General features: G+C 37.4%; 1 protein-coding gene across 3 annotated transcripts in view; it reads right to left on the bottom strand.

The window, feature by feature from the left end:
* Nucleotides 1-1,849: 1,849 nt before the first annotated feature.
* Nucleotides 1,850-27,536, bottom strand: part of THOC1 (THO complex 1) — a 26,378-nt gene continuing 691 nt past the window's right edge. Inside the window, exons 2-21 of one of the 3 annotated variants that reach the window (XM_026058652.1) lie at nt 25,485-25,558; nt 25,319-25,379; nt 24,580-24,646; nt 23,076-23,194; nt 21,734-21,782; nt 21,110-21,205; nt 20,739-20,821; nt 20,113-20,186; nt 17,773-17,881; nt 16,350-16,481; nt 14,883-14,983; nt 12,886-12,952; nt 12,669-12,719; nt 11,916-11,986; nt 10,490-10,585; nt 9,567-9,632; nt 6,280-6,363; nt 5,907-6,054; nt 4,327-4,405; nt 1,850-2,263 (exon numbers count right to left, since the gene is read on the bottom strand). In XM_026058652.1, the coding sequence (XP_025914437.1) occupies nt 1,968-2,263; nt 4,327-4,405; nt 5,907-6,054; nt 6,280-6,363; nt 9,567-9,632; nt 10,490-10,585; nt 11,916-11,986; nt 12,669-12,719; nt 12,886-12,952; nt 14,883-14,983; nt 16,350-16,481; nt 17,773-17,881; nt 20,113-20,186; nt 20,739-20,821; nt 21,110-21,205; nt 21,734-21,782; nt 23,076-23,194; nt 24,580-24,646; nt 25,319-25,379; nt 25,485-25,558 (1,923 nt within the window). In that variant the 3' untranslated portion in view covers nt 1,850-1,967. The remainder of the gene's footprint in view (nt 2,264-4,326; nt 4,406-5,906; nt 6,055-6,279; nt 6,364-9,566; nt 9,633-10,489; nt 10,586-11,915; nt 11,987-12,668; nt 12,720-12,885; nt 12,953-14,882; nt 14,984-16,349; nt 16,482-17,772; nt 17,882-20,112; nt 20,187-20,738; nt 20,822-21,109; nt 21,206-21,733; nt 21,783-23,075; nt 23,195-24,579; nt 24,647-25,318; nt 25,380-25,484; nt 25,559-27,536) is intronic. The other 2 variants (XM_026058654.1, XM_026058653.1) reach the window with 2 other exon arrangements.

Below are 27,536 nucleotides of genomic sequence, written 5' to 3'. Positions count from 1 at the left end.
AGATTTCCTCAATCGCTTTCTCTTGTAGCCTGCCTAATCCCTGTTTTTCTCAGCATCAAGAAGGCAGCAATCAGATGATAGGCAACATTCATTTTACTTCAGTAATGGAATAGGGGGGGTCTCACCCCCTCCCCCATTTTAAGTAGAAATTGCAAATATTAATACCATGATTTGATGAATTGCTCTGATTCAATAGGTGGCTGCAGTTCCAAGTGCAGAAATCCAGCCTCTTCTCAGCCCAGCTGTTAGTCATCCCCACACCTGAATGACAGGCCCAGGACCCTTAGTCAATTGACAACTTTTTTGTACCTTCTACCTCTCAAAAGCTGTGGTAAGAGCTATGACCTCCCTAAAAAAGATGAGAATCATCTTGCCAGCACGCAACATTCCCCAGCAACCTGCCTGTGAAATTCAGCAATTATTTTTCCACATTATTTTTCCTAGTGTTCCAAGTCTGGCTAACAACATTAAAATGAGTCTCTTTCAGATTTAAAAGCAAACAAAAACCACAGTCTTGGAATCATCAGACCTGTGCTCTAACACCAGTTTTTAGTTTGTTTGTTAGAAATTTGCTCAAAAAGAGCTGATACAACATACGACAGTGCAGCTATATGCTTCTATTGTACGTGAAAGTCTCAAACCACAGTAGTCAATGCTTAAACTAAAGGCAGACAATTGAAGAGCTGTGGATGCACACTGTTTAGTCAATCTTGCTCTCTGTAGAAACATCTTTGCATCAAGCACTTCAGTTTCACATACCTACTGCATGAAAAACTTCTTTAATATATTTTCATTTTCCTGTCTAATTTCATTGATTATCCCATTCACTTGCAGTGTGAAATACAGAGTCAGACTTGTATTATTTCCAGCAATCACCCCATTGGCCCAGACCAGCTCTCACTGAAGCTCTCCCTGTTCAACTCCAAAGGGAGAGGCAGGCACAGAAAGTTTAATCAATAGGTCTGCGGGCAGGAACTAGCCTCAGTGTCGCTAGCTAACCACTGTGGAAATTCAGAGCTATGATTTAATGGCTGAAACAGAATACTCTGCAGAGAGAAAAATTCTATGATATGTAGTTTTCCAACTACTCAGCAATTAGGATAAATTCCACTGAATTAGGTAAATTTTACCACAAGAAACATCCATGAAACAAACTGCAGCCAGCTACAACTTAATACCACAAAAAAACCTTGATTTTTGACAGAAAACAAATCCTGCTACATGAAACAACTTCTGCCCATCAAAGAAAGAGCTATGTCCTTACTATGAAATAAGCCATCACACAGTAATGAACTGGGACAGAAAAAAACGTTTACCCTGAGTCAGAGGAGTTTGTACATAACCAGGCATAAATGTATATGTAGAGACTAAAGTTAATAATTATTAGAAACATCATACATAAAAACACCCCTAGTTATTGACTATTAATGTCCAAAAAGAACCAGTTCTTCACCATGACAGAAGAATCCATGGCAGCATCCTTCCAAGGACACCAGTTCTTTACTGAAAGCAAATACTATTTTCTCAAAGTTGAGTTGCAAACATGTACATCTTGATGGTCTACAGATCCCAAACACCTCAAATGATGAGTTAGCAGTCATTCATACCTCTGCATGCTCTGAGAAACCACACAAAAGAGAGCATGCAGTTACACAGACCATCAACCACCCTGTCTGAAAGAAGTGACCTTGACTCTATTGATACCAAGCCATTCTACTACTATAGTCTGCACAGAAAGCTGCCTCTGCCTCCATCCTCCCTTTTACATTTCCACCATTTAAGCACAAAGCTTGCTATTTCTGGGTCAGGATGACTAATCCTTCATTTCTCAGAAAGACCAGACAACAAACAGTGTTATCAAAAGGTTTTATTGTTTATTGAACATAAGATACCTACCAACGATTTGTTACCTAGCAACAACAGTCATAATTATCTCAACAACAACAAGAGTTAGAATCTGAAGTGAGTTAACTACTGTTTTCGGTGTCATTTGTTAGGCTTTCTGCAAGGTCATTTAACCCGGCTTTGTTCAGTGCAGTAATCAGATTCTCAGGTGTTGCATGTGTCCCCTCTTGATCCTGCCAGGCAACCAGAAGCTGCTTGGCTCTCATCTTCATGTCTTCACTATCTGACTCAATCTGCCGTATATCAGAGTCCTTCATTTCCAAATAGGGGGCCAAAGCCTTCCATTGTTCTCCAAGCTTGTTAGCAAACGACTCAATTTGTTCACCAGTCATGGCTTTGTCCCGCTGTACCTCCGGACCTGGAAAAAAAAGAATCACAGTGAGACTCAAGGAATATCTCAGGTAGATACAGCAACATCTGCCCCATTTTAAACCTGTTATTTATTCACTAACAAACAGACTGACTAACACCTTTCAGCTAGTCTTTAAATCCTACTCAATAGCTTTGAGTGCTCTCAAATGGATGGATTTTTACAGATGTATTATCTGTGTTTCAAGAGAAACATCCCTTATTGCCCACAGAAATGAAAAACTTGTTTCTTAAATATCACTTGACAATTGCTGAAGTCTTAAGTACATCAGAACTGTCTCCTCCAAATGAAAACAGATTTTTTTTTTTTTTTTTACAAGTAGCCTGCAATGTTCAATACATAGGTCAAATAAAATGCAGAGTGGTCTTTCTTTAACAGTTCATTGTCTTCTAGACTTTTTTTAGTCACTTGATGCAGTTACCCCAAGTTAACTTGCCTCAGTTTGTGAAAAACAGTTTGCTGCCCTTTTACTGTGTTGCCAAAGGCTGAAACAGGAAACAAGTCTGATGTTCCTACTAACAGCAGGAGCACGAAGAGGATATTAAATTTAATATGTAGTCAGTACTTCAAGGTATTTGCTCTCATTCTGGCATCAAGAAAAAGCACTGAATACTGTGCTTTGCTGAGAAACCAGCTGCTGCAGTGATTACACAAGTGGGTTTACAAATTTACATAGCTCATCGTGGTCTATAATCTGTGGCTTACCACCTATGTTCATTTCACACTATTCTAAAGAAAAAAAATCCTAAAGGATGAATTACTTATGCATGGAAGTTGATCATACTCTTAATTTTTTAAAATATATCTATCTCATCCTTGCACCACCTGAAGAGCCAGCTGGTATGGACTTAAGGTTTTAACTCCTTCCAATGCTTATCAGTCACACTCATTTATCTGAACTAAAGCCGCTACACCAAGGGGAAAGAATGGAAGACCATAAGCAATGCAACAAAAGCACTCAGATCACTTCCATTATTTCTAAGCAACAGAGTGTATAGCAGACTGCACCTATCCCATCTTTGCTTTAAGACAAGATTTAAAGAAAGATGTAAATTCAACACAGTGAAACTAGGAAGGCTGTTTCAGGCAGTGTTAAGCTGAAGAACTTCTGCACTACTGGCAATGAGACTGTGGAAAAAAACAGGTCAAGTGCTAGATGGAAAGGGGCAATAGAAGAGATATTTACACAGACCCACAGAAGGCTTTCCAATAACAGAAAAAAATCTTTGAACAAAATCATGAAGTGAACTGATAACCAGTTGTATCTGCTGTGAGAGTTCCACACCCTACATATCCAGTTTGCCCATGCTGGATTCCAAGAGGTAGCACACAGAGATACATCACATAAGGGAAAAGGTATGATGAGATGGAGGCATGAGGGAGGATGGAAGAAGGCAGATTCACAGACACAGGAGACAGGGAAGGATAGTTAAGAGCAAAACATACTGAGGTTATAGGCAAGAGACAAAAGTGAAAGGACTATTTCACGCAGAGAAACAAGAGATGACATTTGTCAGGAAGGATGCTCTTCTCACAGAGAAGGCTTTGCCTTTAAGACGTTTAAATGAAGCGGAAGTAAAGATCTCAGAGATGGAATATATCTGTTTCTGAAAGCAGTGTAACTACCTCCCGCAGCAGGTGCTAGAGGGAGACACTTACCCACAGCTATTAAAGAATAGAAATAACAGGTGAGAGGGGCTGAGGAGCACTCAGGTGAGTATTTACACAGCAATGCTGACATTTTAACTATAAACATCTAGCAACACTGTAAACATACACCACTTAGCAGGAATGGTGGTAGAGGTCCTAATGAAAGTGCTGATCCAAGGTTAAAAAATTTGGACACTTTCAGCAGTATGAATCATGAAACTATGGGGTTACTAGTTGTGTGTGACCTGCGGAGGCTGCGCCTTTCAATATGAACATGGGTACAGGTCAGCATCAGGGTAACCAGGATAAGTGACCCTAAGTAGAAAGTAAGATAAAACACAGCTTCTACAATATGCATCAAGAGAGAAACTGTGAAAAGACCAAGAACATGCAAACCTTACTTTCATTGTTTTCCTTTAATAAAGCATCATTATCTTCCTCATCTTCATCTTCGCCTGTTTTTATTTCTTCAGAAGGAGGCTACAATGAGAGAACTAAATATCATTGGATGAATTTTGTGTTTAAAGAGAAATTTTACAGCTGTATGATGGTCCCTGGCATGTGTGTTAGAATGGAAAATCTGATATGCCCCACTTGAGAATTTAAAATCCCCCAGTCTTCTGTATCCAAAACACTAGTAACAAATGTTCTAACAAACACAGTATTAATAAAAAAAGTCTAATGAAAGTATCCACTGACTTCACAGGATTATCTCCTGTTCTTCTCACAATAACTACAACTAAATGTTACATACAGAGCTTTATAACTTTCTTAAAAAACAAAACAAACCCAACTTTACAGAAGTCCGCACCACTGAGGAACATTTTTTTCTTCTTAATTTTGTTCCTCTCTCAGTATCATCTGTACGCTCAAACTTCTCTGTACAGTAGTTAAATGTGACAAACAAATAAGCAAACAACATTGCTTTGATTTAGCTATCGATCAGACAAGATGAATATTGCCATGCTCCAATCACAGGCTTTACCTATGTATTTGTTTTTTGCCACAGCATCTGATAAATGACAGTAGTATCATCAGGAATACTGCATAAAGTAGTACCTTATATCTTAAATAGACATTAAACCCCCTCCACCCCCAGTATTTTTTCTAAAACTCTTTTTAGCATCTAGTTAACCTTGATTGCTGAACAAACACAAAAGCTATACATTACAATCCAAGCTTCACACCTCAGTAGTTTTGCTTTACAGACAAGAAAGCTCTCCAAGACAGAAGTATGGGTTCATACCCATAACAAACTGCTGGGCTGTGTGTTAAGTCAAAGGTTTAAGGAAATGCTCCTCCTCAACTGGTAGTCTCTCTTATAATTGTGTATAAAGAGATCTGAAAGACCACACACCCCAAACTTCTATTGCTAAAGATGCAAAGGGGTGAGTGCCTTGGACTTAGAAGTCTACAGGTTCTGTTTTTCTTTATGTATTTTAAAAGTCAGAGGGCTGACAGAAGAGCTCTGGTAAATCTTGCTGCATCAACTTCGCATAGTATCTTCATCTGCATACCCTGCCCCTTCACTAGAGGCTGCCATCCCAATAGCAAGTCAGCAGCATAGCCTTAGCCACAGCTACCCCTATTCATGATCCAGAATGCCAGCTTACGCCTTCAGTGAAAGTGGTTTGCACTACAGCACTGAGCTCAAGTATCCAGGGTACAAACATATTCCTGTCTACCAGCTCTGCTATGGGTGCAGAAAACCTCAGATCACCATAGCTGTTTGTTCACTGAATACAAGGCAGAGCTCAACAGTTAATTTGTTAGTCAATGTTACAGTTGTTAACTGTTTCAAAGTTCAGTGTTACTGAGATCTTCATGGATTAGACCAATTTTACTTGCCATTTTTACTTTAGTGTACAAGCCTTTCCTTTTTTTTTTTTTTGTCCTCCTCTCCCCCCATGTCAAGCAGTCTGCAGAAAAAGACAAGCAAGAAGTCAAATGAATTCAGAAATTACAGGACAATACTACTTACAGGCAGCTCCTTGGCTAATTTGATTACCATGTTTTCTAGATATTCTGGTAAACTCTTGAACTGTTGGTTTGTTGGCTGGAAGAAGTGGGGACTTCTGCGTGCTAGTAATCTTAATGCTCTCCAGCCATAGTTAGAATTGTTCACAGCCCTATAATAAAATATAAGTTTGGTTGGTAACAATCTTTCATCTATAAAAGGACAGAAAAAGATCTGAGTCATTTCCTAACTAATATCATTCTGTCCAAGCTTATAAAGCTTTTTGTACATTACTGCAGTCCTGCACAGATATTAGTAATACAGAGAACAGACTGTTTTAACAATCCAAACATGAGAGAGAAGAAAATAAAGAGAAACAAAACAAACATCTACATACTTGTACTTATTTTCAACCATGTTTTCAGGATCTGCTTGTTCAATAGCTTCTTCAAAAAATTCCTCCAGTGTTGGCATATACTCCCTATAAAATAAAACAGAGTTTAATACTCCTCACATTCTCTCTTCTAACAGAGCTGTTTTTCTCAGTTACTTCGTATACTTCTCAAACTATATTCACAGAGGCAAAAAAAAAAAAAAAAACTATTCAAATTTAACATTTGCAATTAAGTGAAGAATCTGTTAGCTACATGTTGCTATGAGATTATTTACTACATAATCATTGAAGTGTACGAGTAGTTACTAGCACTGCCTATTAAATGCGCTTAACTCTTCTGCTATTAAAAAGTGACATGAACATCTGTAAAGACTGTTCAGTGAAAAGGACTAGGGAGATGCAAGACAAGAATTTTGGCAATAAGGAAATGAGAGTTTCATAAAAACGTCTGTTACAACTGGCTGGCTGCAACAGAAACATACTCCTACGTGCACAGCTCACGAACACTTGGGAATCAAAATGGCTGTTAGTTTTGTACAATTTAATAGGACAGTAAGTAGCACACGATTTCCTCCCCCATACTCACACACATTTCAGTTTCATCTGCAATCAGAGAAAGCAAGACTACTATTCCCCATTCCATTTACTTATGGTCACTAATTTTAGAGTGGAAAAAATACTAGGTAGCTTGATGTTGTACTTGCCAAGGTTCGCATCGTAGTGGTTCCCAGACTTGTTCAAACATGTTCATTTCACTGCCTGTGGCAGTACCTGTACCATTTGCTGAATGTACTTCAGTTAAAGTCCATTCAATATAGGTTTAAGTCTACACATATCAGAAGAAATTGATTTGAGGTGGATTAAAAACTGGCTGAATTGTCATTTCAGCATTGTGACCAGTGGCACAATGTCAAGTTGGAAGCCAGTCACTAGTGGTGTCCCCCAGGGGTTGATACTGGAACCAATACTGTTTAACACCTTCACTAATGACCTGGAAGATGGGACAGAGTGCACCCTCAGGAGGTTTGCAGACAACACAAAATTAGGAGGAGTGGTTGATACACTAGATAGTTGTGCTGCCATTCAGAGGGACCTTGATAGGCTGGAGAAATGGGACAACAGGAATGTTGTGAAGGGAAGTGCAGAGTCCTGCCCCTGGCGGGGAATAACCCAAAGCACCAGTACAGGCTGGGAGCCAACTGACTGGAGAGCAGTGCAGCAGAAACAGACTTGGGGTCCTGGGACAACCAGGCGAACACAAGCCAGCAGTGTGCCCTAGTGGCAAAGAATCCAACAGCCTCCTGGGCTGCATGAGACAGAGCGTTGCCAGCAGGTTGAGGGAAGCAATTCTTCCCCTCTACTCAGCACTGGTGAGACCACATCCAGAGTGCTGTGTCCAGTGCTGGGCTCCCCACTACAAGGAGGACATGGACATAGTGGAGAGAGTCTGAGAGAGCTGGGGCTGTTTAGCAGAAGAGAAGGCTCAGGGGGGGATCTTATCAATGCGTATAATTACCTGCTGGGGGCAGGGGAGGCAGGGGGGAGTAAAAAAGACTAAGCCAGACTCTATTCAGTAGTGCCCAGTGGAAGGACAGGAGGCAATGGGCACAAATTGAAATACACAAAATTCCATTTGAGCATAAGGAAAAACTTCTTTACTGGGAGGGTGACTGAGCACTAGAACAAGTTGCCTAGAGAGGTTGTGGAGTCCCCATCCTTGGAGATATTCAACATCCAACTGGACACAGTCCTGAGTAACCTGCTCTAGTTAATCCTGCTTTGAGCAGGGGGGTTGGAGTAGATGATCTCTAGAGGTCCCTTCCAACATCAGCTATTCTGTGATTCTGTGATTTAAAAGACAGTATTTGTGGTTCATAGGGAACATATTGAAAGACCAACTGGTATTACTGTTCTTAAAACAGCCAGCAGTTGCTTCCGTAAGATATTAAAACAAGTACGTAAGGAACCATAACCTAAAATAAATAAATAAATAAATAAATAAATCACAATGATCAGGAAAGCCTGCTGCTTTGAAGATTACACTATGTTCCTTAGACCTGTAGGGTACTGTGAGCCAAGATTATGTCACAGGTGCAGCAGTACAAAGCAGGCTCCCAATGACCTGATCCGTATTTCTCCTACCTAATGTTTGACAGAGACTCATCCCCTTCTACAAGGGAACCTAGTGATCAGTTAGGAAAAAAACGAGCCCCAGTCTATAAACTCACTTTTGTTTTGTTTTGTCCAGAAAAGCAGTGCATGTTTAAGTGCACCAATATCACTTATTACTGGTATTGAAGGCTGCATCATGAAAACTCAGCCGACTTGAACCCTACTGTATTTAGCACTATGCAAAATCTTAATACAAGCTACGTTTTATCCCCAAAAGTTATCTATAAAGAAGACGGATAAAGTATTATCCGCATTTGAATGAAGAGATGAGGAATCAAAGCAAAAAGTTACAGCCACTTGTCCATGTTCAGTCTCAAAGTCTACAATAAAGCTTGGAACTGAATTCAGATCTCCTGGGATCTTCTCTCTCCTACTAACCATGGCATGCATTTTCTTGGTTCATCTCAGTTTGTTTCAGGAAGTTGGAGCACAACATAATCATACACAGGGAATCAGAAGTTTTGGTTTCAAGCATAACTCCACCTTTAGCACTTTGCTAGACAAAGACAGTTCTCTCTGGAAACTGTCCCATTCCTTATCCAAATTTCCATACTAGATACCAAGTCAGCACAAAAGGGAATTATGTACAGCTATGAAGCAAAGTACATTATCAGTATTTCCTGTGACTGTGCAAACAGAAGAGATAACCAAAAATTGTATTTTTCTGCATCTGCATCACTAGTAGATCCAGTATGCTCTGAAACAATGCATGTTAGCCAATTTTCTCTTATCTAGTACTATTAAAAGCACATACCTGCACGCAAATCAATGCCTAATAGCCTGCTAATTTCATTAAAGCCAGCCTTGGCAATTGTCCTTTATTATGTAAGCTGCAATCACCCTCCACAAAATAGAAGTTTTCATCTGGCTTTTAGCTTAGATTTTACTTTACTAAGCAATGAAAATTACTGACAGTGCTTACACTAGTAAAGAAAACCATAAGAAAATCTCAAGACAAAGATCCATACAATTAGCTACTCTCAAATACAAAGTGAAATGGCATACTATACAGGATCACCCTACCTGCTTCCTTTATAGAATTTTGTAACAAGTGTAATTTTGTATAACCAGAGGGCTGGAAACTAGCTTTAGGCAATGATGTTCCCTTTCTTACCTACCTACTCTCAGATTTACAAGCTTCCATGTTGTCAGGACATAAATTCCAAAGACGTGTTAGCTCCTCACTGCAAAGAGAAGCATAAATCCATATTAAACTCCGCATTCATCATTCACTAAAGACACAAGAGACATGCTACAGAAATTCTCATCCCAAAGTCTTTATAATAAATCATACCATACAGTGTCTGTGATACAAACATATTAGGTATTTCCGGAAGTGACAAAAATCCTACCCAATGTTGCAAAGTAGTAGGAAAACTGTGTATTAAATTTCCATTGTACTCCCTTGCTGATCTGTGATCAGAAATAGTATGAAATTTTCTCTTTCCAAACTAGAAAAGATTGGGCCATTCTGTTTTGATACCTGAAATAATTTATCACTTTCTTTTTCAAAAAGGACATTTTACTAAACACTCGATACAAGGTCTTGAAGGTCAAGACAAGACCAAAATTTCCACATCTGGGTTGGGTGAACAGTTATGATGAAAAGACTGTAATTTCTCCTACAGAGAAAACTGGAAAATGTAGCACTTGGTAACATGCACAATAACGCATTTTTGTTAGAGAGGACCCAGCAAGAAAAATTCTTTGCCTCAAGATAAAATACCAATGGGTGTTATTTTAAAAAACATGGCACAGATACATTTTAAGCAAACACGAAGACAAAAGAATAAAAACTGATCCAGCAAGTACAAAAACACTGATTTTCAGTCTGTAATTTAAGGACTATTTATAAAGTACCTATAAGAGATGACTAAGGAAAGGAAGCCTACTGCAAGTTTTAAACCAAATGACACATTCCTTGGATACTCTTTCTTAGAAGTTCCAAAGTGAGGAAGTTTGAAAATTACTGACTAGAAAAAGCAGCCAGTGACAATAAAAAACAAAACCAAAAACTTTGTAGCGAAAAAAGTCAACGTACTTCCCCATAAGGATTTTTTTGTTTGGTCCTTTTCCTAAGAAGTCCTCTGGAGCTGGCCTCTTTCTCACAGGCCTCATTGGCTTTGAATCTGGAGGTCTAAAGGGGGGGGGGGGAAAGTGTTTTAGTATCAAACCAGTAATATTTAGAGAACAAAATTAGACCAATTCAGTTCAGATGGCTTCTAGTTAAATCACAATAAAAGTATGCAAAGGGACTGAGATTCCTGGCAGGGGGAGGTGGGAGAAAGAAGAGAGAGAAAGACCGAGAGAGAGAGAGTGAGAGAAAGAAGGAAAGAACATGAGAGAAGGTAAAGAAAAGATGAGGAAAGGGATTTGCCAGACACCAAAATTAGTTCATTCACAGATTTGAGGGTCTATCAGAATTCTGTTACAGAAAAAGAAGCAAATCACATTTATTCCAGCAGCGCATACTAAGTGTGATCTACCCCTGCTGCTGGCATCATCTGCACTATGATTGCAAGTTTTCTTTCCTCAAATGTCCCTGATTTTATGGGATCAGAGAATGGAGATGCCAGACCACTGAGGTTAGGGTAAGACCTACCCAAGCTGAAACTCTGGCTGAGATCTAAAGAAGGAGACAGAATATTTATAAAAGTCAAATTTCAGAATTTTACACTTTTTTCCCCAGTAGTAATTCTTCTCTTCTCCCCAGCACCCTCCCTTTCAGGCAAAAGGCTGAAATCAGGAAGAGGTGTTCCACCTGATCTCTCCATGAAAGAAACTCCCAAAGAGATTATGACCAGGCTGCTCCTTACCACGAAGGGGGCATAGTCTGTGTGCAGAAAGAGTAAGGATGGAAGAGGAATGCTTGGTCAGCACATCATGATAGTTAAGTAAATGTATTGAGTCAAAGTTCAAGTTTTGCCACTAGGTAGTAACTAACTGCACAGGAAACCTTTTGACAGCTATATCCACCTAACCATTTTTTCCCTTCAGGTAAGTGACCACCACCAAGTAACAAACCTAATAAAAAAAGGCACGTGAGAGAAGACTTGCTGGGTACGCTGCCCTGTCAGAGCTGTAATCCCAAAGACTCCTTCACAGGCAATCCAAACTGGTATACAGGAAAGTGAGCCCCTAACTTCTTCATACTAGGGTATGTTCTTAGACAGGAAGGGAGACATCACAGTCAGTCTCCCCAGTCACTGGATCCTTGGTATTAAGAGAACAAATGCTGCCATGAGAGAGTGAGGAATGCCTCCCCAAGACCTGCACATACGTGACCACCTCTTCGCTGGCATAATGAAGCCTTAAGATTTTTGGTTGAAAACACACAGAAGGGACATCCACCTATACAAATCTCACAGTTGTGTGAGTCATTAAGTACACCTACACCACAGGCACATATTCTGAAGTCAAACATCATTTCAAATAACCATCATGTTTCTACTTCATAATAAAGGTACCTTTCTTTCACAAAGCTTGGGCAGCCCTCATTTTTCCAAGAGTTCCAGTTTTCTTCAGTATTTAATATATGCTGGAGAAACATAAAATATTTCAAATTATTAGGGTCATAACCACTTTCAAAGATGGCCCCAGGGTTTTAAATAAGCTATTATAATTAAGAAGAAAACTTTGGTTTAGCCTGTGTATTTCAGACTATTTTGTGTATCATCAGTTGAACATCTATCACAGGCACACTCTTAGGCAGCTGGTTTGGTTTATTTATAAATAGCATCTCTCTCTTTAATAACTATGGGAAAGGCTTTATTTCTCCTTCTCTACGCAAGAAAATACATGCAGCCAAAGTAAACGGAAAAAGGAAAGCAAGAGTAAGACAATTTTTTTTTCATATTCCACTTGCATCTTATTCCTTTCCATGACTTTTCACACAGCATTCTTTTATGCAAAGAAGCTGTCACTTTTTTTTTTTTTTTAAATAACCAGTCTCTCCTCTCTATGTATGTGCACATATATGCACATTTCCGTTTTGGTCCAGGAGCAGGATAAAAAACACATGGGAAATGTGTTTAATGAAAACATGGGAAAAATATGACTACAAAATAAAAAGATGTTATGAGTTTTTTTTTTTTTTTTTAAACTAAGACAAGATGAAATTCTCTTAGAGGTTACAGCTATGTTCCAAAAACTAGCTTAAACTGACACTTCCTTTTTACTCTCTGTATACACTTTGTTCAGACATGCACCAAAGTACTTACCTCTACCATTTTCGAGAATCTTTCCCCATCTGGGGGATTTTCTGAAAGAAGCTATAATTGGGAGGGAAAAAAAATGTTGATTTTTTGTATGATATTTGTAGCAGGATACTAAGGGGAAAAAAAAAACATGGATCCTGCTTCACAAGCAGGTGATCTAATATTACATACAATAATCATTTTTCGCTGTATTTTTTGTAGAAGTATCTATTGTACCAACCTGGTAAACTGCTTTTGTAGTATCTTCAATCCAAAGAGACTGTTCATCTGTTAGAACATAGTTTGAACTGGATTGCCAAAAAAAAAAAAAAAAGTCATAAAATTGGCCTAACATACAAAGTACACAAATTTTTTAAAGATTTTTTTTCCTCATTGCTTACATGATTTTACAAGTGAGGAGTTGACCTACAGAGAAAAACAGCACTGAGGACCCAGCATTTACACTACACACTTTCTGAGATGGGGCTGGATCAGAACTGAAAAAGGTACTTTGAAAGGGCTCTAGTCTGGTCCCATGGACTGAACACTCATTAGCTAGTGGAGCCAACTAGATGTGCTCCTGGAATACATCTTCAGTTTAGTTTCAACCAATAGAAAGTCCATCTGTGTAATTCAAGATTACTCCTTAATGCAGACCCAAAGTATAGCAAGTGAGTACAATCAAGTGATTTACTGCAAAAAGCACACTCCAAACTAAAACACCTTTGCAGACAACACCATTGTAAAAGAAACAACTAATTTACAGGCAGTAAACAGAACTTGAAAAATCTCAAAACATGAATTCTATAGTATAATCTGAAGTCACTAAACAAGAGACACTATCTTCTTGGTATATCTAGAACTGTAATACAGTTGGTAAGTAGACGCAGAAACAAAACAGTAAAATAAATACAGTACCAAGGACATGGCTCATTTAGTTCCCCAAAAGAGATGAGAATTTTTTTTAAAAGACATTAGAAGTCAGATGAGAATCCAGTTTTTGTTTTTCACCAATTAAACAAGAATCTATTTGAAGCATACCTATTAAAGCTCCATTTAAAATATTCAATAGCAATATAATACAAACCAGCTTTTTACGAAGCACTAGGTACCTTAAATGGCAAATATATACATAATTATGGCTAACCAATAACATGAGAAAGACTTTTAGAACTAGCTTCTCTTAATTAACAGGATGTAAAAAAGCTCGCTATCTTTTTTTAAGGAAGAGAATAAACTGTATTATTTTGCAACACCTGCACCAAATGTTATGCTACTCCATTTATATATTATTCCATTGTTGATCACCAATCAGTTAGTACTTTGAATGAATTGCAGTGTTAGTGAGTGTCATACAGTCAGTCTACAGTACAGAACTGCAACTCAGGAGAGCTGAATTCTACTCCTTCTCTGCCACTGGATTGTCTTAGTAAATAATCTATAGAATAAGGATAATGATATTAACCTAGTTAGCAAAGGACTTTGAGATCTGTTTATAAAAAGCACTAGATTACAGCTGAAAAACAGCTGCCTTAAATATTAATGATTACATGCAGATATGGTCAAGGGCACAGGAAATGAACAGACTGGTAGGTATTTCTTCAGCATAACATTAGAGCACAAAGTAGAAAAGGATAGAGTTTTGTTCTGTCCTATCAATTTATAAAAGCAATAATTGCCGTTACTATTTCCTGATATTTTAGACAGAATTCTGTAGCAAAAACCCAGCAAACAATGTCACATGAAGATCTCAGAGTCAATATAGATTCAAAATGAAGCCACATATGAATAGCTTGTGCTGGTCTAATGGCTTGCTGCTGCCTAAGGAGAGGTACTACTTCCCTCTCTTGGCTGGCACTCATCTTAAGCCAGCTCTAATGCCCTCTACTTCTCTGAGATCCCATTCAACTCACTAATCTGGCAGAAAACTGACTCCACAAAGATGACCAGACAGTTTTTTTGCTGAACAAACTTAAGAGAGTCCAACAAACACTAGAGCCACTGCAAGGGAGGGCAGAGAATCATGTAGAGAGAAGCAAAGGCAAGAATGAGACTTCCCATTTCCAGCGATAATCAGCCGTTAATGCCCTTCAAGTCTTCTCCTATATTCACTAGTCCAAGGCTCCGCAAGTTTCACAAGAGCTTTAGAACTAGCAAGTGTAAGCTTTCTAAAAACATTTTGGTTTAACTCAAAGTTCTTCTCTCCCCATCCCCAAAACACAAATATTCCCACATTACCTTTTAAATTTGACCTGTCCCTTTAGATACTGAAACAGTATTAGATACTGCAACAAGATGTGACGGCGAAAGTTACTGTCACTCAGCTGTAAATCCATCAACTAAACAAAAACAAAAGAATTACACATTTATTTTAAAGACACTAAGCATACATATACATGACTGTAAAATCCAACAAAGATATTCAGATAAACCAGATGGATTTTTTTTTTTTTTTTTTTTTACAGAAAGATGAGGATAAGGCACCACAGAACCTGTATTCAGTATCACCAATACTTCCAAGACAATGCTCCACAAAGTACGAGGATCAGCAAAACTGTCATACAACGCAGTTTAGAGAAGACAATTATCAAAACTCCTAAAGAAATCCACCACTTAGAAATGTGAGGAACTGAGTGTAAAAGTAAACAGTAAATTTCTAGTTTTTTATTAAATTAGTTTTTTACTGCTGGACTTCACAACATTCTACCTAAGACATCATTCACCTTGAAGTGAGCAAGAACTTGGAAAAACAAATATTGATTTTTTTTTCAATAATTGAAGGACGGCTTGCTCACTTTTCCTATGAACTACTTGCTATGACACAATTTGGCTACCAGAAAAGGGAGCACTCTCATCAAAATTTGCACAATGATACACTGCTTGATTTCTACCCATGTGCTGCAGCATGACAGGTCATATAAAGGAAGCAGTTGAAGATACTTTAGAGGAAAGGAGCTTTGATTATTAGGTGTTAATTAAGCTACTGGTTCTATATCTTCCATGTTATTTTTTGTTTTAAAACTGTTGATACACAAGTCAAAAGTTTATTGGGAATTTACCTACTCTTCAATCCCAGAAAAAAGAAAACTCATTTTGCATCAAGACTTACTTTCTGTCATCTGCTAATGCATGGATCTAAGAGTTAAAGGAATATATTATTCCAAAAGACAGACAATGATTTTAGCATTAATTTCAATAGAGTGCCGTATTTTTGTGATAATGTTAACGAAATTCAAAACGAACAACTTTAAACAAGACCATAATGAGGCAGAACATATTGTTAATGCACCATCTGCCAAGTGTAGAATGTGTAATTGTAAATGCAATAAAAAGGTAACAGATCTTTAAATATTTACTCTCCTTTAACTTCCCTTCCTAAACATAACAATACACATCAAATGCCATAAATACACCAGAAATAGGACACACTGAATCATCAACTGTCAGAGAGAATTCACAGAGAAAGAAAAAGAAAAAAAAAGAAGAGAAGAAATCATTCTAAAGAAAGTGGTCAGACATCGGAACAGGTTGCCCAGAGAGGTTGTGGAGTTTCTACCCTTGGAGATATTCAAAAGCTGACTGGATACAGCCTTGAGCAACCTGCTCTAGTTGGCCCTGCTTTGAGCATGGGGGTGGACTAGACGATCTCCAGAGGTGCCTTCCAACCTCAACTTTTCTGTGATTCTGAGAAAAGAAATCACATACCTTTTCACTAGTTAGAAACTTTGCAAAATACACATGTTCTCCTCCTGTTTTCAGTTCTTCCAACTTTTTTCGGGAAGCCTGAGTGTCATCCAATTTGTAACTTTTGAAAACAGCCAAAACTTCTTCTGAGTACTACAAAACAAAGTTATTTACCACATGGAAAAAACAATTTTGCAGTTAATTAGAAAACTATACTAGACTTAGCGCTGAGTGGAAAATCATTTGTAAACTTGTTATTAGCCTGTCAAAGCAACACATATTTTCCACATTGGCCAGTACATAAAGGTTCTCTGAAAGTCACACATATCTTAGACAGTGGAAGTTTTGGGTTTTTTTTTAATCATTTCAGAACATCTAATCTTTTGGAGCATTTAAAATATGCTAAGGATAAAAAAAAAAAAGTTATCGTTGTGAACAGTGCATGAATGTTTTCTTGTTTAGATGTTACCAAGAAACAAAAATCCATATGATGATATAGTGTTATATTCAAATATCACTTAAGTTGTTCAGAATATGTACAAGAAAGGTACAGAACAAAAATTACATTTGCAGAGCTACTCTTAAAATCAATTTAGAACCTTAAAACTGCAGTGAAGAAAAACTGTCAACAAAGTTTATCTGAAAGACCTAAGCCTGGTCCTATCCGGTCTCTCTGAACCATATTCTTTCTTATTCCCCCCCCCCTTTTTTTTTTGAACACTGAGGATGTAAACCTTTTAAAACAAATTTTTAGTAGGATATCTGAGCGGATTTTATTTCTTATCACCAGAGCACAGAGAATGAGAATTAAAAAAACAGGCTTCTTACAATTAAATGAAAACTGAGTGGTAAATTGTGAAGAAACCAGTATAGCTTAGTGATAAATCATCCTCAACATTCAGAGTTAGCAAAACTGAAACACTGCTAATAATTACCCAGCTGGCTCAAGGGAAGGTTCAAGTCATTGCTTCTATAAAAAAATCTGAGTTTCATTAGAATCTTATCCTCCATAGGATCCCACTGGGATCAACATGGCTCTATTTGAAAGCAATAAAAAATATATCTGCATTTAGTGCAAAAGATCTAGGACCAGGTAAAACTATTTTTCTTATTAGGAAAAAAATATATATATCCACACACACAGGTTCTGCTTTTTGCAGCTGACAAATGATAAAAATGGTACTCCTAACATTGTTGCAACATATGAAGTGTTGCTGTAACTGACAGGAAGTCATAAACTTTAGCTGTATTAGAGAATTTAGTGTACATCTTATTAAATTGTTTAGTGTCATAGGCTCATTTCAGAAAACAGCAAAATGCATTTCCCCATACACTATTATTTTTCAATTGCATTAGCAGTTCAATCTTGCACAATCACTCTTTCATTCATGTAAATGGCAATTTTTACGTAGGCTTAAGAGTTGAAAGAACAAACTCTGATTACCTTAAGAAAAGTTTTCCATGAGACTTTCTCATAGCACTGCACAGGATTCCGAAAGTAATCTTGAAGTGACCAGAATTTTCTATACAGGTTATAATCTATTGGAATGGAACTGAACAACAACAACAGTTATGAAAATCCATATTCAAAGCAATATATTAAACTCAAGTCCACTCAAGAATGTTCAATCTCCCAAAATATCATTTATTTTGTAAGTAAAATAATGAAGCGAACAGTGAGCTCTTCTTGAGAAGACTGTAATTCAGAATTTTTCCCTAGAGGTTTTTCATCTAGTCTTTTGTTACTTTCTTACCATAAAAGAAGCACAAAAGGTAAGAAGTTTTACAGTATCTGGAGAATAAAGAGAAATACAGCCTTTTCTCCTAAAAGCATACACAGTATGCATTCATTATCTCCCTAATACATCTTACCAGAACAAATTTTGTCAAGATAATTGGGAGAATTGTGAAAGAGAGAAAACAATGATAGTTTTTGGCCAGGGAACATTACTTTTCAAATAATCTGTATATTTCTTTCCTCTTCCAGGCAACCTCCACTTCAACAGATTGAGACACTGCCAGGTTACGTCTAATCTTAAGAGGGTAGGAGAAACATGATTCTAGAGACTGGATTTGAACATGGAGTTTAGTGCTAGTGATTTTCCATAGAATTGAGTTATCCACTTACAGTTTAACGAGAAACCAACACTAGGTTCATATTCTTCATTTACCAGACTTGATTTTCCAAAACACTCCCAAAGCATGACCTAAAGCACAAATTTCACCCACAGTAACAACTGCATATACTGCATGTTATTTAGACTGGTAACTTGTAGAAAATTACCATGAGCATGAATGACACTGATTTTCTCAGGTCTTCTGGTTAAAACAAAGAATAACTTAGAACAAAGAGGAAAAAATCATGACAGACAGAGAAATGACTACCCAAGGCAGCTGCTGTTTGCTTAAAGTGGCCTTCCTCATTTTATTTAGAAGTGCCTCAAACAGATTGCTTTAATGACTATTTCCTGCACAGAAGCATAACAAAGTATTTTTACAGTCCAACATTGCCTTTCCTACTGGAACCAGATTCATTTTATGAGAAACAATTCAAAGCAGCTCCAAGATCTGAAAACACTAACACAGAGTGAAGAAATTTATCTTGTCAGAGAAATAAAATTTGATCAAAGTGACAGTGAAAGATAGAACAAATACGACAGATGTGAAGAGAAACATCAGCAGCAAGAGCCCATGCACCGTTTCATTTCAGGGCTGCTCTCTAACAAGAGACTGGGCAGTACAGCAGTAACTACTGTGATCCTAATGTGCAGGTGAGTAAGACCTGCAGGATCAAAAAGCATGTAGCAAAAACAAACAAAAAAAATCCAAAGCCCATATTTGTACAAGTCTTTTTCCCCATGCTGCAACAAGTTTACTATCTAATTATGTAAGCCATTTGATGCCTATGATGGCAAAAACTCACCCGCATCACAACAGAGCTAGGAAACAAACTGAAAAAATACACTGTCTAATCAAAGTTGTGTGTATTACCACTAGCCAAAAAAACTGTCAAAAAGTCACAATGCTTTGCATATGCTGCATACCTTCCTCTTTCCATTAGGAGTGTGGTTAGTTAGAAAAAGCTTCACTGAATACATCTGCTCATATACAGTGCTCTGCCAATTTAAGAACACTAATTGCTTCAGCCAGTTTAATGAATGTTTTCCACTATATCACTATGCCAATTATAATTCAGGTACTGGCAATCTATTTTACCTTTAAGTAGCATGTAAGTTTATCCCTTCTTAGGTGGCAAGCCAGAAAATATAAATAACCTCCAAACTGTCATATAGTGGTCTACAAAATTTTTGTTAATACATAATTTATCACTGTTTTCAAAATTCAAGTCTTTAGCTGAGTAACACTGGGTAGGTCAAAAAACTAAAGGCCATTATGTCCTGATGTGGATTTCTCTTGCTCTTACTTTCAGAAATTCAATTTGGTTTTCAAAGCTTCCTACTAGGAACTAGCTATAACTACTCAAGTTTGAAAATCACTGCTTAAATATCTATGAATGTACCTTCTTTAGAGGAGATTCACTGTTTTTGTGAAATTCATCAGAACATTGTATCAAGCAGTTTAAACTGTGCATTGTAGAACTTCTGTATAATCAAAACGTGTGCATTTTTCAGTACTTGATAATATACTCCAAAATAATAAAAAGTATAACTTCTTCAAGATAAGTAGAAATTCAAATACAACATTTAAGGGTATTTACAAAACTAGTTCTAAACAGTCACTTTATAAGATTTTGTTTCATCTTTTAGACTTGCTATAAGCTCACCAACTTGTTGGTGCTTCATCATCTCCCATTTCACCTTCTTCTACGTCCATTCCTTCCTCTCTCTCCTCTGTGTGCTAATGGGAGAAAATAATTAAAATCGATACAAATGCTACTGTAATTTGTACAGAGTTTTCATAGGGGTTTTTTTGTTTATATATTTTATTACACTTTAGATCACAAAGTTTAAGCTCGTAATTCAAAAGATCCCTACAGCATCATTATGCTGTATATTCCTGTCTTAACACCATATTCCTGTCTTAACACCATACTGTACTTTGAAAAGTACAACTTCCCTTGCTTTCTACAGCCAGAAGCGCAGCCTATTACAAAAACTGAAGGGACAGGTTTATACTCTGTACACTACGGGGAAAATTTATTACAATAAGCAACAGTGCTCACTCCTCGCAATCAAATCAAAATTTTATTTTCTCAAATATTGTACATTTTAATGTACTGAATAACATGCCAATCTCCAAAATTAGCAGTTTGGCCTGGAAGAGGGGCGACTAAATTATGAACATATAATTCTAAGTATCAATCACAGTAGTGTATTTCTGTGCAAACAATCTTACAGGCTCCCAGAATGGTTTTCTGTAGGATAAGTGGAAAGTGACAGGAATTTTCACCTTCTGTCCTAGAGTGCTCTCGTGTTCATTGGTATTGAAAACAGTGACATTTTCCAGGTTAAACTGACTCTGCAAGTTAAGTCCTGTGGAAAACAAAGGGTCAGTCTGAGAAGCTGTGAAGTTCATAAGTTAGTTCATTCAGTTAGTTGTTTATCAGATACTATTATTAAATTATAACAAAGAATTTTAAACAAACAACATCTGAAATCTGTGTTGGAAATCAAAACAAACAAAAGCCACTTACAAGTTCTAGGGTAGACACAATAACTAAGACAAAAGTTCCAAAGGATTTTGGTCTGCAATGTAAACTTCCAAGATTCAGCACACTCAGCCTTTGTTATATATTAGTGTGATGAAATGCAAAATCTCACCTGATTTTTCTGAAAGTGGAAATAACCTAGCCAAGAACAGCTGAATTCTTCCACAGAAGACTGTGTTTTGTGACTTAGATAATCTTCTTAGGAGGTCTAAATGTTGTAAAAAGTAAAGATTATTAGTATTTATCCCCCTTCCAGTTTCTCAGTCACAAGCATTTGTTTAGGATTTGCTAATTACATGACCTATATAGCTAATGAAAGGACGGTAAGTTTTATAAATTTAAATACTAGTAACATCTTCAGACCAACCATATTTTTCCCTAATGCATTCTATCAATTCTCTTAATTACTACAATGGCTAGAGAAGTTAAGTTCAAAAGGAATCCTACTCAAACAAATACTGTCTCTGATACAGGCCTTATCATCGCTGAGGGATAAGTATTTCTCAGATGTTCTTCTATGACTGTCTACACTGATGAAAAAGATTACCGTAAGGTCAGAATGATATTCACATCAAACAGCAAGATTTATGAATATCTGCTAAAATGAGCAAGCCATCTTTTAACTTTATCACTTACTGAAGATATTCTGAAGTAATTCAGTTAATAAACTCACTTTCAACTGCTGTGATAGGGAGTTCTTTACTCCCTGTGACCCCCATGAAAAACTATAACTCACCATTGCACATTCGTAGCAAGTAATTTTTCCCCGCAGAATAAAACGTATTCTGAAATGCATTAGAGGCATCGAGATTATTAAGAGATAGCAAAACCTCCTCGAGCGTATTGTTTTTAATTCAATCACATATCACAAGTAAATATGAGTCATTCCTACTGTTAGCTCTAAATTTGGGTTATCCCTTAAGTAAGAGATAGGTTTCACAAAAAGGCAACACAGAACAAGCAGTCGCATTAATTTCAAGGAAGCATAAAACAAAATTTAAATTTAGCCTCCATACAAAAAGTGGCAACAATGAACTGCAACAGCAGCATCCATTTTTCTCCTGGAAATACACTAATTTAAGTCTGACTGCCTTTATCCTTCCAGGTGCATTTTATGTACAACTGTAAAGAGAAACATACAAGATGCAGAGCATTCACAGCACTAGAAATTTTGCAGCAGGAGAAAGAAATTGTTAGATATTTTAATTAACGATAAAGAATAATTCTTGAATAAAAGAATGGAAAACAAAGTTATCTGAAATAGAATAGGGGGTCAAGAAATTCAGGCCAGGAAAACACTGAGAGAAACTGGAATACTCCTCGGGTATTCCTGAAGCAACCTACTGAATTGCTGTCATTTGTGGTTCTGGCAGTACTGCAGTTTCAAACGGCAAACTAAGGATCCTGAGATCCAAGATTTCTTATGATCCTGAAGTAAAATGCAGGCAGGCTAAGACTTCTGCCCAAGACCTTGAATTCCCTCTTCAGTTAACAGCAACTGCAGCACAAGCAGCTCAGCAGCAGCTCATCACAGAAGCTCTTCTATTGTTACCACACTACTGTACAGCAAGAGCGTAAAACCCTCAAATAGGTCCCAAAACACAGTTGGTTCTTCAAAAGCAGAAATATTTTAGGGCAACACATTCATTCTTGCTATAGTCTTGTAATGGAAAGTTAATTAAGGAAGTGACCAAGACAACTTCTTTCTCTGCAGATTAGAGAGTGGAAGAATCCCCTACAATTCCAGAGGAAGGAGTTGCATAAAAGGTGAAGAGTGAAGGTACTCATATAAATCACGCATCCTAAGTTAAATTTGCAATTTCTGAATGTCAAACACACTGTAGACTGGACAGAAAAAGAGTTAAAACAGAATGTAAAAAAAAAAAAAGAAATCATAATTTTGATTATTGATTTTCTGACCTCTTTGCCCTGACTCATTGTTTTTAAGCCTCAAAATAAAACATACTCAACACGACTATTTTAACACAAATAGATACAAAAACAATTAAAATTTGTTTGTAAAAATGGTTCAGGTAGACAAAAGCTTTGCAATAACTATATTCTGGAAAAATAATTACCGATTTCCATGTAGCAACATTTTTCTCCACAAAAGTGAAGATTTTGTCACACTGATCCAAAGGCAGGCAATCCAGAACATCTCCCAGAAGCACAAAAGGGGTTGATGCAGTGCAAATACCTACAAGGAATGGGAAACACTTTATTCAGCAAATTTAAACTGAACTGAATAAAGATGTATGGAAGTCAAGGGACATTATGTTAAAAAAAAGTTCTCCTGGATTCCTAAAAAGCCTAACAAAAACATCAAGGTAAAGTGTGCACTTCCACTGAACCTATTTCCTTATGTACACATATTCAAATGAGCATTAGCAGAGTTTTGCATTAATGTATAACAAACAATAAAGATGATGTAAAACTGAGTCACCAAAATGAAAAAATGAAATTAAAAAAAGCAAAACAAAACAAAACCCACCACCAACCACCAGTAACAACAAAACAAGTTTTGTTATGCTTCTTAGAAGGCTTTTGATGCAGGCCAAGTGTAACAGTGTGAGCTTTCACACACGGTTTTTTGTTTACCCAAAAAATGGATTGTGAGCTTTCACACATGGTTCTTGGCTTACCCAGAAACTGGATTACATGCCTTATGCCTCTCTCCCAATTACCATGAAACAAAGTGAGCTTCTTTTAAAGATTTTACTGACAACAGAAAACCTACATGGTACAGTTCTTAACAGTCAGGCTTGCATTCATTTGTAGCCCACAAGGAACTCTTTCAGGCTTTCAAATCCACAGCTGGTTCTACTATAAACTTAAAAAGTTCAAATGTCTTTTCCTCAAGGAAAGCACCCCTAAAGTCAGTATACTGGTGCTCTGTACTTTAGTAATGTCTACATTCATAATCATAGGTCATGTTATTCTACAGTTCATAAAACACATATGCATTAAATACATATTTACTAAAACAAAACTGTAGTTGATAGGTACACGAAACATATAAACAAATGGGAGAGTGTCAAAGGTCATTCAGATGATATTAGCACAATGATCTCTGACACAAAAGACAGTTGTAATAACAGACTCAGGCATCTGAAAAACAGCTGTGTACTAACAGGTCAGGATCTGGGAGACTAGCACAGACATTCAGGAGATGTTATCTGTGGCTCTGTCAGTGACTGACAAAGAAACCTAGGATAAGCCTTTTAACCTTATAGTCTCATTGGCCTCACATCTGAAATCAGGATGGGAGACTTAAGCACTTTACAGGGGTCAATAGCAGCAGAAAATCCTAGTTATGTTACAACCAAACCCACACATTTTCCACTATATGTATGTGCTGCTGCACATACAACTGAATTTAGTCATATTATACTTCACTCATCTCTTGTGCGACAGATTTATTCAACCACTAACCTAAGAACCACATATTATCAAAGCTAACTGCTGCACTGTAGACTACTAAAAAAAAAAAAAAAAAGCAAGATGGTAAACAAACAAATGAAAAACCAAAACCTCCCAGCTCCTGAAACTGCTGCCAGATTCGAGAAAAAGATGCTTGCTCACCTTCTGTGACTCCATTAATAGCAAGAGAAATAATTGCCAGAAGATTTTCACACGGAGCTTTGTTTATCTAAACAAACACATGACAGGGTTAACTTCTCTGTTTTGACATTAATATATTTAATGAAACCAAAATTCTTGTTTCCCAGACACATTTTAACAGATTTTGACACTCCACCTCCCAAAATTTCAAGCATTCTATTAATCAGACCCATCAGTTACCTCTTTAAATTTTTTATTTAATGAGCAACATTTCTTGACCTCTTCTGGTTGTTAAAGACTCTACAATACCTATTGTGCAGATGTTTTTTTACCTCTCAAAACAAGTATCCCACATTCTGGGATAGTTTGAGCCCTTTCATCTACTGTCATGCAGTACATGCTAGTAATAGATAACCCACTCCACTCTGGAAGTATAATTGTAGAATAACGCATATTTATGAAATACGATTTTAAGTCATAGCAGATTTTCAGAAGTATCGCAAAGAACTGCTGGAAAAGGCTAAGTAAGCATCTCTCATCAGTGCGGTATCTGCAAAACCAGCAATTTCATCCTACCTACCAATCTTCTTTAATCGTCTATATTAAATCTTAATTACATAACCTTTACATAATTCGTATTTTTTAATAAGCACTATTTTCTAAAACTAAATTAAGTTGTTGTTAAATTACTATATGTCAGCTTGCAAACAGAAGTTTCATTTACTTCAACAGATAGGTTGCAGCAGTTTGAAGTACTTACTATTTCTTCTTCCACAATAACTCTAAAAGCTTGGTCCAAGGTGCACTTTTTTTCATTTTCACTGCAAATGCAAACATTCTACATTAGTTAAAAACAACTATTAAAGACAAGATTAGTAAAAACGATCTGAATAGCCACCTTTTAAAATCAAGTGGCAGCTACTTACCTCCCAGGAATCTGGTTGAATGCATTCAACAATGGTTTGAGAGTTTTGTTATTCAGAGCCTCCCTGGTGGAAGTCTACAGAAGGTAAACAAAAAAGATTACAGATCCATTAGGCAACCAAAGTTATCCTGATGGATCACTTTCTTCCTCTGACAGAAAGCAGAAATACTAAGGAATCTATTTGTGACACACCATGCATCAATTTACAAAAGAACTTTTGATAACAACTTACCCATATAACCTAGCAGATCATCACACCTCAAATCAGGGCTAAATAACATTTCTAAGTGAAATATAAAGGAACATGCCATTATGACTGACACTGCATCTAGAACAGTTGAAAGGTTCATACACAAACTTTCACCTGCCAGACAGGCAAGTTGTGGTGGTTTAAAAACATTACTTCTGACAGCAAGCTGGTCTAAAAAATTTCTGTAATGAAATCAATAAAATTGAATAACTGCCTGTGCCTCAACTACTTCTGTGCAAATCTCAACATCTTACTTTAAAAGTCCAATAAACTGGACCACCACCAGCAGAACTGAATGGCCTGGGTACACACCCAGCTTAGTCTGCTCTGGTAAGGAAAAAGCATCATTCAGCAGAGGTGCAAAAGAGATAAGGGCAATAAGCTATGGCACATTTTACTGCAAAGGTTGAGTTACATCAGATTTTAATTTAATTTTAAATTAATTTTAGCTAACTAAACCATGGATACTCTTCTCATTTAAGCTCACCAGGTTAGGCTAAACTGGTATGAAAAGTCTTGCCCAAAAATTTGTATCATTTTACTTAAACCAAGCTTAGCACTCATGACATGAAAACAGTTTCCTCTTCAGAAAGATATCCCAGCTATAACTGGTTGCCGCAGTACTTAGAACACATCTGAAGTTTTGCCACAGGCCTACTGAGGCTAACACGTGTCTCAGTGTTAGTCAGGACCTAAGCATCACTCAGCTGCATCCATTATAAACACTGAAATTTTTGTTCTGCTGATAGCTGCTGCTGTGGAGACTTTTTGCTGATATAGGATTCTTTGGTATGCAACTGCTATTGATAAAAAACCTGGATATGAAACTAGGATAAGGTGAACTGAAACTAGGACAATTTTATTGTCATATAATACATATCCTGACAAGGCCTGTCATGCATTAGCTATGCAAAAACACAGGTTAATAGGAGTTAATGATCACACAGAACAGCAAAGATGGTAAACTCACTCGAGAACAGGAAAGGGAAGAGCCATCTGTCAAGATCCCCTCTCCCCCACCAAAGGTAACAGCACCAGGCCAGTGATTTGTTCAGTCTGAGTGAATCAGCAATCAGGTGCAGTAGGCAATGGTGTGAGGTATCAAATTGTATATTTTATTATACAAAAGTATAGCAAAACATAAGTTCATTAATAAAATTTCTAGTGTACATTCTTCTGTTCTTCAGATTTGTCTTGACCTCATAAAACAACAACTCTTGTTGTAATAACATTACTATGTGGCTTTAGAACACTATGAATATAGAGTTTTATCTGTTTCTCCAGTTAGTCGAGTTTACCTCTTTGCATCAAAACCCAAAGTAGTAAAGGTAAGGGAGTGTTTGTATACTTTCCTACAACTTTCTTCATGACAGCAAAATAAAATACACTAACTGCTTTGGCATACATGCCAAGTCAAATTTTCCTCTGCACTCTGTTCAACTCCACAGCACAGTTAGAAGGGAGGGCAGGTGAGTTCAGCTTTGAACTTGGTCCTTTCCTTCGTCCAGCTGCACACCCGAGCCCCGAGCAGCCATTTAACGTGCCACTGCCTCACTGCTGCTCACCCTTTCCCCAACCCCGTTCACTCAGGAAACCCAAACGAGCCGAGAGAAATCCTCTCGCATAACCTCCCTTCTCCTCCCACCATCATGACTCTACGTCGGGACGCTGGGCAATACCGAGAGGCTCCTGGAGGGACTGCCAGACCCTCGGGGATAGAAGGGAGCCCGGCGGGCACGGCGTGCGCGCTCCAGAAGGCCGCTGGGGGATAACGGCCGGCCGAGGGGGCCCGGCGGGCACGGC

Source organism: Apteryx rowi, unplaced genomic scaffold (genome assembly GCF_003343035.1).
Source record: "Apteryx rowi isolate R43461 unplaced genomic scaffold, aptRow1 scaffold_149, whole genome shotgun sequence".
In the NCBI taxonomy this organism is placed as follows: Eukaryota; Metazoa; Chordata; class Aves; order Apterygiformes; family Apterygidae; genus Apteryx; species Apteryx rowi.
The sequence above is the reverse complement of the archived record's forward strand: the minus strand, read 5'-3'. Positions and strand labels throughout refer to the sequence as shown.